This window comes from Pristiophorus japonicus, chromosome 12 (assembly GCF_044704955.1).
Source record: "Pristiophorus japonicus isolate sPriJap1 chromosome 12, sPriJap1.hap1, whole genome shotgun sequence".
NCBI lineage: Eukaryota > Metazoa > Chordata > Chondrichthyes > Pristiophoridae > Pristiophorus > Pristiophorus japonicus.
Window position 1 is genome coordinate 114,731,390 of NC_091988.1, and position 10,107 is coordinate 114,741,496.

Below are 10,107 nucleotides of genomic sequence, written 5' to 3' on the forward strand. Positions count from 1 at the left end.
TCTGGGTGAAGAAGTTCCTCTTCATCTCGGTCCTAAATGGCTTACCCCTTATCCTTAGACTGTGACCCCTGGTTCTGGACTTCCCCAACATTGGGAACATTCTTCCTGCATCTAACCTGTCTAAACCCATCAGAATCTTAAACGTTTCTATGAGGTCCCCTCTCATTCTTCTGAACTCCAGTGAATACAAGCCCAGTTGATCCAGTCTTTCTTGATAGGTCAGTCCCGCCATCCCGGGAATCAGTCTGGTGAACCTTCGCTGCACTCCCTCAATAGCAAGAATGTCCTTCCTCAGGTTAGGAGACCAAAACTGTACACAATACTCCAGGTGTAGCCTCACCAATGCCCTGTACAACTGTAGCAACACCTCCCTGCCCCTGTACTCAAATCCCCTTGCTATGAAGGCCAACATGCCATTTGCTTTCTTAACCGCCTGCTGTACCTGCATGCCAACTTTCAATGACTGATGTACCATGACACCCAGGTCTCGTTGCACCTCCCCTTTTCCTAATCTGTCACCATTCAGATAATAGTCTGTCTCTCTGTTTTTATCACCAAAGTGGATAACCTCACATTTATCCACATTATACTTCATCTGCCATGCATTTGCCCACTCACCTAACCTATCCAAGTCGCTCTGCAGGCTCATAGCATCCTCCTCGCAGCTCACACTGCCACCTAACTTAGTGTCATCCGCAAATTTGGAGATACTACATTTAATCCCCTCGTCTAAATCATTAATGTACAGTGTAAACAGCTGGGGCCCCAGCACAGAACCTTGCGGTACCCCACTAGTCACCGCCTGCCATTCTGAAAAGTACCCATTTACTCCTACTCTTTGCTTCCTGTCTGACAACCAGTTCTCAATCCATGTCAGCACACTACCCCCAATCCCATGTGCTTTAACTTTGCACATTAATCTCTTGTGTGGGACCTTGTCGAAAGCCTTCTGAAAGTCCAAATATACCACATCAACTGGTTCTCCCTTGTCCACTCTACTGGAAACATCCTCAAAAAATTCTAGAAGATTTGTCAAGCATGATTTCCCTTTCACAAATCCATGCTGACTTGGACCTATCATGTCACCTCTTTCCAAATGCGCTGCTATGACATCCTTAATAATTGATTCCATCATCTTATGTCAGGCTTACCGGTCTATAATTCCCTGTTTTCTCTCTCCCTCCTTTTTTAAAAAGTGGGGTTACATTTGCTATCCTCCACTCGATAGGAACTGATCCAGAGTCAATGGAATGTTGGAAAATGACTGTCAATGCATCCGCTATTTCCAAGGCCACCTCCTTAAGTACTCTGGGATGTAGTCCATCAGGCCCTGGGGATTTATCGGCCTTCAATCCCATTAATTTCCCCAACACAATTTCCCGACTAATAAGGATTTCCCTCAGTTCCTCCTCCTTACTAGACCCTCTGACCCCTCTTATATCCGGAAGGTTGTTAGTGTCCTCCTTAGTGAATACTGAACCAAGTACTTGTTCAATTGGTCCGCCATTTCTTTGTTCCCAGTTATGACTTCCCCCGATTCTGACTGCAGGGGACCTACGTTTGTCTTTACTAACCTTTTTCTCTTTACATATCTATAGAAACTTTTGCAATCCGTCTTAATGTTCCCTGCAAGCTTCTTCTCGTACTCCATTTTACCTGCCCTAATCAAACCCTTTGTCCTCCTCTGCTGAGTTCTAAATTTCTCCCAGTCTCCGGGTTCACTGCTATAAACGCTTAACATGCTATATAATAACACAATTGCTTGAGACAGACATCACACTTTCCATCTAGCACACACCGTTACACACCAGATATCACAACTCCTGCCGCTCCCACTAACAGCCAGGCCTGACAATGACCCAATTACTCAACATATAATATCTGTATCTATCGATATAGTATTTTTTGTGTTCCAAGATAGCTTTGGGTCATTTTTCTGGGTAAGTGTCAACCAATTACATTCCACACAAAACAACCAGAATTTATTTGCGAGGCTGTCGACCAGTAAGATGGTATATTTGACAAAGCTCTAATCAATGAAGGTGGAGCTCAGAGTAAAAGGAAACTGCCAAGGATGACACTTGCTGATCATCTATTTTTTCTTATAATAATGGCCTCTGCCCCCTCCTAAACTCTCAACTCCACTCTCGACCTCGGTCCAACAAACTGCTCCACCCACTCCAGAACCTGGACTGTGTATTTGTGGTCTCCTTATCTAAGGAAGGATATACTTGAGAGGCAGTGCAACGAAGGTTCACCAGACTGATTCCTGGTATGTGGGGATTATCCTACGAGGAGAGACTGCGTAGACATGGCCTACATTCTCTAGAGTTTAGAAGAATGGGAGGTGATCTCATTAAAATGTATAAAATTCTTGAGGAGCTCAACAGGGTGGATGCAGGGAGGATGTTTCCCCTGGATGGGGAGTCTAAGAACTAGGGGTCACAGTCTCAAAATAAGGGGTCAGCCATTTAGGACTGAGATGAAGAGGAATTTCTTCACTCAGAGGGTGGTGAATCTTTGGAATCCTTTACCCCAGAGGGCTATGGAGGCGCAGTCATTGAGTATATTCAAGACAGAGAAGAGATCGATAGATTTTTGGATATTAAGGGAATCAATGGATTATGTGGATATTGCAGGAAAGTGGAGTTGAGGTAGAAGATTAGCCATGATCTCATTGAATGGCAGAGTAGGCTCGAGGGGCCAAATGGCCTACTTCTGCTTCTATTTCTTATGTTCTTACGTTGTCAAGTGTCAGCAAACCAACCACACGCCTATTTCAATTCAGGCCTTGAGGTCTAACTACTGCATCCTCCCTCTGGGTAAGCAGCTACACCACAGTTCATGCAAGGCATACGGCCATCAGTATGCATTGGACTCTGGTCTTTAGAGCTCCTACAAATGATTATGACTCTTTCCTATGCTTTTGTATTGAGATCAAGTCCATTTCAAAGTGGCCTATATAACTCCTATATTTAAACCCATTAGTTATTCGTCATTCGATTTATTTCTAATCGTTCCTAGGTCTGGATCTCGCTTTTTTTCAAATGTTAAGTTTCTGTATCCTAATGGTGTTAATCATTTTCCCTCCTGTGAGTCTTACCTTTGAACCACAGGGTAGGAGTTTTTTCCATGGAGTAAGATTTTCAGTGCAGACGATCTCTCTTGGCAGTGCTGCATACCTGAGGTATTTATGGTCTGTTTCTGTCGGGAAACGTACAGATAAGGTGAAAGACCCTGCCACCAACGGATAGTATAAAATGCAAAATAGCTAGGATGATTACAGAAGGTGTCCCGTGGCGTTGCTCATGGTGATACAAACTATCAGCTGTTTGGGGACCCGACAGATTCACTCAGTTGATTCCTGAGATAAACGGGTTGTCAAATGAAGAAAGGTTGAGCAGGTTGGGCCTATACTCATTGAAATTTAGAAGGCTGAGAGGTGATCTTATTGAAATGTATAAGATTCTGAGGGGGCTGGACAGGGTAGATGCAGAGAGGATGTTTCCTCTCGTGGGGGAATCTAGAACTAGGGGGCATAGTTTCAGAATAAGGGGTCGCCCATTTAAAACAAAAGTGAGGATGAATTTCTTCTCTGAGGGTCGTGAATCTTTGGAATTCTCTGCCCCAGAGAGCTGTGGAGGCTGGGTCATTGAATATATTTAGGGTGGAGATAGACAGATTTTTGAACGATAAGGGAGTCGAGAGTTATGGGGAGTGTGTGGGGAAGTGGAGTTGAGGCCTGGATCAGATCAGCCATGATCTTATTGAATGGCGCAGTAGGCTCGAGGGGCCGAATGGCCTACTCCTGCTTATATTTTTTATGTTTTTAAGTTTACTTACCTGGATATTTTCAACAAGATGTATGCGTAACCATGCAAGCACAGAGATATACTACAAACTAGGAGGTGGAAGAGGCCAGCAATGACTCACTGCTGGTGGAGTCAGACCATCACTATTTTACTAAAGGGCAGCCCACGCAACACTTCTATATTATTTTTGTTACACAATAACAAATATCAAGATTAATACATTTTTAAAATAACTAGGAATATAATGGAAGCTAGCTCTCCTTATTAAGCTGCAAGACTAGCTTTGTTTACACTTTCTTTTTAAAGATTATTTTGCACCTGTTGAAAAATGTGACCCCTGTAGTGCAACAGAAGCGTGCCAAAGAAAATGGGGGAGAGATGGAGGGGTGGGGCAGGGCGAGGAGGGGTACAGAGATATGAGCTGTCATGCACTAAAGTGTGACTTGAAGGAAGAATATTAGACATAAAATATATACCGGTAATATAGTGTAATGCTTACCATTAATGATCCCAAGAGGTTTGAAAGAAGCTGTTGGAGTAACGGTGTTTGTTGAATCAATGAAGTTAAGAGATGCACAGAACAAACCCGAGAGAACATTGGTCAGCTCCTTCCAGGCGGTGTCGACGCTGGAAAGGAAAGGTTTAATCTAACTGGATTAAAGTCATACATTCAATTCTTAATGTACATGAAAAGATGTGGCATTCAATCTTTAACACATATGAACAAAATCAGTAGTCTAATTTATAAATTCAACTCGCAACTAGTTTCAAGGTAGTGATGATGTACATAGTGAAACCCTACCTCATTAACCTTACCACATACTGTACAACCACAATCAATGGACAACTAAAGCAACTGTGGCCTGAGCAAGAGTGTCAACTTGTGCCAAATCGTGGCCAGCTTTGTGCTGCAAGCTCACGCACGTAAGGAACAGTCAAAACTGATTTCACATCAGATCCTTACAGAGGGAGCCAGCTTTCATGCCATCAGCCGAGACTACGTTCAAAACCATTGCAGAGGTGAAAGGACAATGTGCTGTCCCATTGTGTCATCCAGTGCTCTTCAACATTCACTTTCATGTGACCAGTGATCAATAGTATGGAAACTGTCGAGAACTTAAACGACAACAAACTGGCTGTGCCCGAATGTGGAAGACACAACAGTGCTCTTCAACAAATTTGCTTTTAAATTCGACACGTAAAAATCTGAGGAAATCAGCAGAGGGTCCTGCAATTGGTCCTGGTATCCCTGGGCTAGGCGAGAGGGGTTCCATAAAAATCGCCCAGTGATCCCGCTCCTGATCGCCCTCCAGTAACTCGTATTGGAAAATGCATCCGACAGGGACACGTCAGATTCAGTTCTGATGGCTTTCACACTCAAATAGCCCGTGGGCCCTCAACGTCCCGACTCGTAAATAAGGAATGGCCAGAAGGCAGCTTACATCCAGTGATGGTCAGCACCTTCAGGAGAGATGGGGAGATAACGGACCAAAAATAGCCGTACTTGCTAGTGGGACTTATGTGGCGTTGCTCAGTGCATCATGGGATACAGTGGAGTTATACCACCACCTGTGGCCATAACTTGTAAATACAGCTTTACTGGCAACTGTTTACATTGGAAATTTGCAGTAAAATATTTTGTATAAGCATTTTCAATGTTAAATGTCGACCTAAAAAGCGTGAGACCAAAAAATTGTGACAACTGGAATTGAAGTCTGTAGGCTGGATATGTGCAAATACACAAGATTTTTAATATGTCATTAGTCAATCCACCGTGCTGTTACACACAGGCAGTGAAGATCAGGTAAAGTAGGGTTAGAGGCCGGGGGACACAGATGGAATTCAGTCCTCATTCATGCATTCTATCCTTATATTGTCATTATAAATTCCTGTGGAAAGTGCCTTTGTAAACTCGTCACGTTTTAATTACATCCTCACGCTAGTGTTGGCACTGCAGTGTCTCCACAGGTGGGAGGGTGTAATTACAGTGTTAACAGGCAGTTTCCATTCTAAATGGACGGGGGAGTGTACAATCCAGCGGGAAGTGTGCACAGACATGAGGTTTAGTATCTTATCAGATAGATAAAGATCTGATAAGTGAAGGTAGTCTATGACTCACCATGACACTGACGGCTGGAACCAGACCCAGAGCTCCGCCCCTGGCGGGGTCTGCTGGAAAGGCTGCCCCCACCCTCCCCTCCTCCAGAAACCATGAGTGAAGGAGAGGTGCAGCTCACGAACGGAGAACTTGGAGATCACTTGGCCCAGGGACTTTGGAAAGAGCCTGTAGTGAGAGACTGCAGACACAAGTTGGACATTAACATCACAGTTACTCAAATATCAATCCACAACAGTGCAGTGGTGTCACTTAGCACATTGGTATTAAAACCCTAGAGAGAGGGGAAAAAAAAGAATCACTTGTCATCATCATAGGCAGTCCCTCGGAATCGAGGAAGACTTGCTTCCACTCCTTAAGTGAGTTCTTTGGTGGCTGAACAGTCCAATACGAGAGCCACAGACTCTGTCACAGGTGGGACAGGTAGCCGTTGAGGGAAGGGGTGGATGAGACTGGTTTGCCGCATGCTCTTTCCGTTGCCTGCGCTTGGTTTCTGCATGCTCTCGGCGTTGAGACCCGAGGTGCTCAGCGCCCACCCAAATGCACTTCCTCCACTTAGGGCGGTCTTGGGCCAGGGACTCCCAGGTGTCAGTGGAGATGTCGCACTTTATCAGGGAGGTTTTGAGGGTGTCCTTGTAATGTTTCCGCTGCCCACCTTTGGTTCATTCGCCGTGAAGGAATTCCAAGTAGAGTGCTTGCTTTGGGAGTCTCGTTTCTGGCATGCGAACTATGTGGCCTGCCCAGCGAAGCTGATTGAGTGTGGTCAGTGCTTCAATGCTGGGGATGTTAGCCTGGACGTTAATGTTGGTGCATCTGTCCTCCTTGGGGATTTGTAGGATCTTGCAGCGACATCGCCTCTAGTGCGCCAGTACAGCCTTCGGCCGCCTGAGGAAGAGTGTTTGAAGACCAGGCCCTCAAAACTGTCACCAAGCTCATGGTCTACAGTGCTGTAATAATACCCGCCCTCCTGAGAGACATGGACCATGTACAGCAGACACCTCAATCACACTTAAGCATTCTGTTGTATCAATATGCTTCTTGTGCGTAGACTTAAGTGATCAACACCAATACTAGCGACCACACTATAACCACCAGTACTTCACGCTAGTGTTATCCAGCTGAAAATACCATCTCCCAGATGTAGCCCAAGTTTGGAAGGACAAAATCTATAACTGTACTTGTGTGTGATTCCCACAGTTCAAGTAGATATAATGAAAAATGCACAATTTAAACAGTAAAAGGCAGCAGTGTATCTAACATTACAGCAAATACAGAGCAATGCCAGTAAAAGGGGGTTACCAGGACTGGAAAATATTTAGTAAATCTGGAGATTCAGCGATATCGTGCTGGAATGATATAGGCTGACACTCCAGTGCAATGCTGAGGGAGTGCTGCACTGTTGGAGATGCCGTCTTTCAGATGAGACATTAAAACGGAGATCCCGTCTGCTCTCTCGTAAAAAATCCCATGGCACTATTTCGAAGAAGAGCAGGTGAGTTATCCTCGGTGTCCTCGCCAATAATTATCCCTCAAATCAACATAACAGATTAACTGGTCATTATCACATTGCCATTTGTGGGAGCTTGCTGTGCGCAAATTGGCTGCCGCATTTCCTACATTACAACAATGACTACATTCCAAAAAGTATTTCATTGGCTGTAAAGCGCTTGGAGACGTCCGGTGGTTGTGAAAGGCGCTATATAAATCCAAGTCTTTCTTTTGTTCTTTACTGGATGACAATGGCTAACTTATTAAAGACAACAACTCAACCTTCAAATAACATCTATAAACTGCTCAAAATAAACATTGATCTGATATCGTGCTTTAATATACCTCGGAATACATTCTTATAACAGACATTAATGGTTCGAATCTCCCACCCAGGGATGAACCTTGCATACATTTTAGAAAACGACTACCTTCAGGCAAGATTTTTCTTTTAATTTCTTATAAATATATGCGCTATTTCACACAGGGGTCCATACCAGGTATGGCCTCCAGGTGAACCTTAACCTCAGGTGTGCCGACATAATGTAGTTGCTATTTTGAAGTCATCCACTATGTCCATATTTTTATATATCCATTATAAATTCTTACGTCCAGATAATACAAACTGCCATTCAACTGCAGTACCTCCACTGGAAGGAGGTAATGACAGCGTGACTTGTAGTGCATTTAGCTGTAATAGTTCCCTGCATGCATTCTATCTACTTTATATTAGCGTGCATGCAGCCAGTGTGTTTCACTGTAATATATAAATCTGAATGCAGGTCCATCAACTTCTTACACAATATTGTTTCAGGTGAAGAACCTCCCATCAGCACTAACCATGTAATCTGTCAATCCCCGCTCTACTGTCTGTGCCTATAGCTGTCAGTCACCCCTCCCTACTGTCAATACACATCTCCCATCACATCAGTACCCACAGCTGCCAGTCATCCCTCCATCGTCAGTGTCCGCCTCTTGCCCACAGACAGCACCCATCTCCCATCGCCCCCCTGACAGAGACCCATCTCACCCCATCTCCGACCCCACTGACAGCACCCATCTTCCCCCCCCCCCCCCCCCCCAACTGACAGGGACCCATCTCTCCCCCTCCCATCCCCCGACTGACAGGGACCCAGCCCTCCCCCCCCCCGCCGACTGACAGGGACCCATCTCTCCCCCCCCGCCGACTGACAGGACCCATCTCCCCCCACCCCACTGACAGCACCCATCTCCCCCACCACTGACAGGACCCATCTCTCCCCCCCCCCCCCCGCCAACTGACAGCACCCAACTCCTCCCCCACTGACAGCACCCATCTTCCCCGCCCCCCCCACTGACAGGACCCATCCCCCCCCCCCCCCCCCCCACTGACAGGACCCATCTTCCCCCCCCCCACCACTGACAGCACCCATCTCCCCCCACCCCCCACTGACAGCACCCATCTCCCCCCACCCCCCACTGACAGCACCCATCTCTCTCCCCCCCCCGCACTGACAGCACCCATCTCTCTCCCCCCCCGCACTGACAGCACCCATCTCCCCCCCCCCACCACACTGACAGCATCCATCTCCCCCCCCCCCCCCCCACTGACAGCACCCATCTCCCCCACCCCCCCACCACTGATAGGGCCATCTCTCTCCCCACCACCACTGATAGGGCCATCTCTCTCCCCACCACGACTGATAGGGCCATCTCTCTCCCCACCACCACTGACAGCATCTCTCTCCCCACCACCACTGACAGCACCCATCTCCTCCCCCACTGACAGCACCCATTTCCTCCCCCACTGACAGCACCCATTTCCTCCCCCACTGACAGCACCCATCTCTTCCCCCCCCCCCCCCCACTGACAGCACCCATCTCCCACACCCCTGATAGGGCCATCTCTCCCCCCCCATCCCCCGACAGCACCCATCTCCTCCCCCACTGACAGCACCCATCTCCCCCACCCCCCCACCACTGATAGGGCCATCTCTCCCCCCCCCCACCACCACTGACAGCACCCATCTCCCCGCCCCCCCGACAGCACCCATCTCCTCCCCCACTGACGGCACCCATCTCTCCCCCCCCCCCCCACCACCCCTGACAGCACCCATCTCTCCACCACCCCCCCACTGACAGGACCCATCTCCCCCACCACTGATAGGGCCATCTCTCCCCACCCCCCACCACTGACAGCACCCATCTCCCCCCCACTGACAGGACCCATCTCCCCCCTACACCACCACCACTGATAGAGCCATCTCTCCCCCCCCCCCCAAACAGACAGCCCCCATCTCTTCCCCCCAAGTGCCCAGTTGCGAGAGCCTGGCCCCCGGGGCTGAGCCCGGCCTGGTGTTGGTGCTGTCCCGCGGGCCCCCGGCCCGGCCCGGCTCCGCCGCTCACCCTTGCTCTTGCCGCCGTCCCGCTGGCTGAGCTCGGCATCCCACCGGGTGTGGAACTGGAAGCTGGCCGCCAGATCCCCGGAGCCCAGCGGCTTCAGCACCATCTCCTCCTGGAAGCGGTCCCGCTGCGGGCACTGCTCGGCCCGCGCCGCCACTGCCCGGGCCCCCGCGGTCAGCAGGCATGCGGCCAGCAGCAACCCCGGCGCCAGCCACAGCCTCAGCCCCCGGCCTGGGCCTATCACGATGGGAACCGCCATCCGCAGCGCATGAGCCCACCGGAAGCTGCGTCACTTCCGGCAGGGCCGAC

The 10,107-nt window shown here is 48.5% G+C and overlaps 1 protein-coding gene across 2 annotated transcripts in view; it reads right to left on the bottom strand.

Moving 5' to 3' along the window:
- pigt (phosphatidylinositol glycan anchor biosynthesis, class T) overlaps positions 1–10,081 on the bottom strand; it is a 38,935-nt gene extending 28,854 nt beyond the window's left edge. The window contains exons 1-4 of one of the 2 annotated variants that reach the window (XM_070895871.1): positions 9,802–10,081; positions 5,932–6,109; positions 4,312–4,439; positions 3,104–3,204 (exon numbers count right to left, since the gene is read on the bottom strand). In XM_070895871.1, coding sequence (XP_070751972.1) covers positions 3,104–3,204; positions 4,312–4,439; positions 5,932–6,109; positions 9,802–10,057 — 663 coding nt within the window. In that variant the 5' untranslated portion in view covers positions 10,058–10,081. The remainder of the gene's footprint in view (positions 1–3,103; positions 3,205–4,311; positions 4,440–5,931; positions 6,110–9,801) is intronic. The other variant, XM_070895872.1, reaches the window with a different exon arrangement.
- Positions 10,082–10,107: the final 26 nt, after the last annotated feature.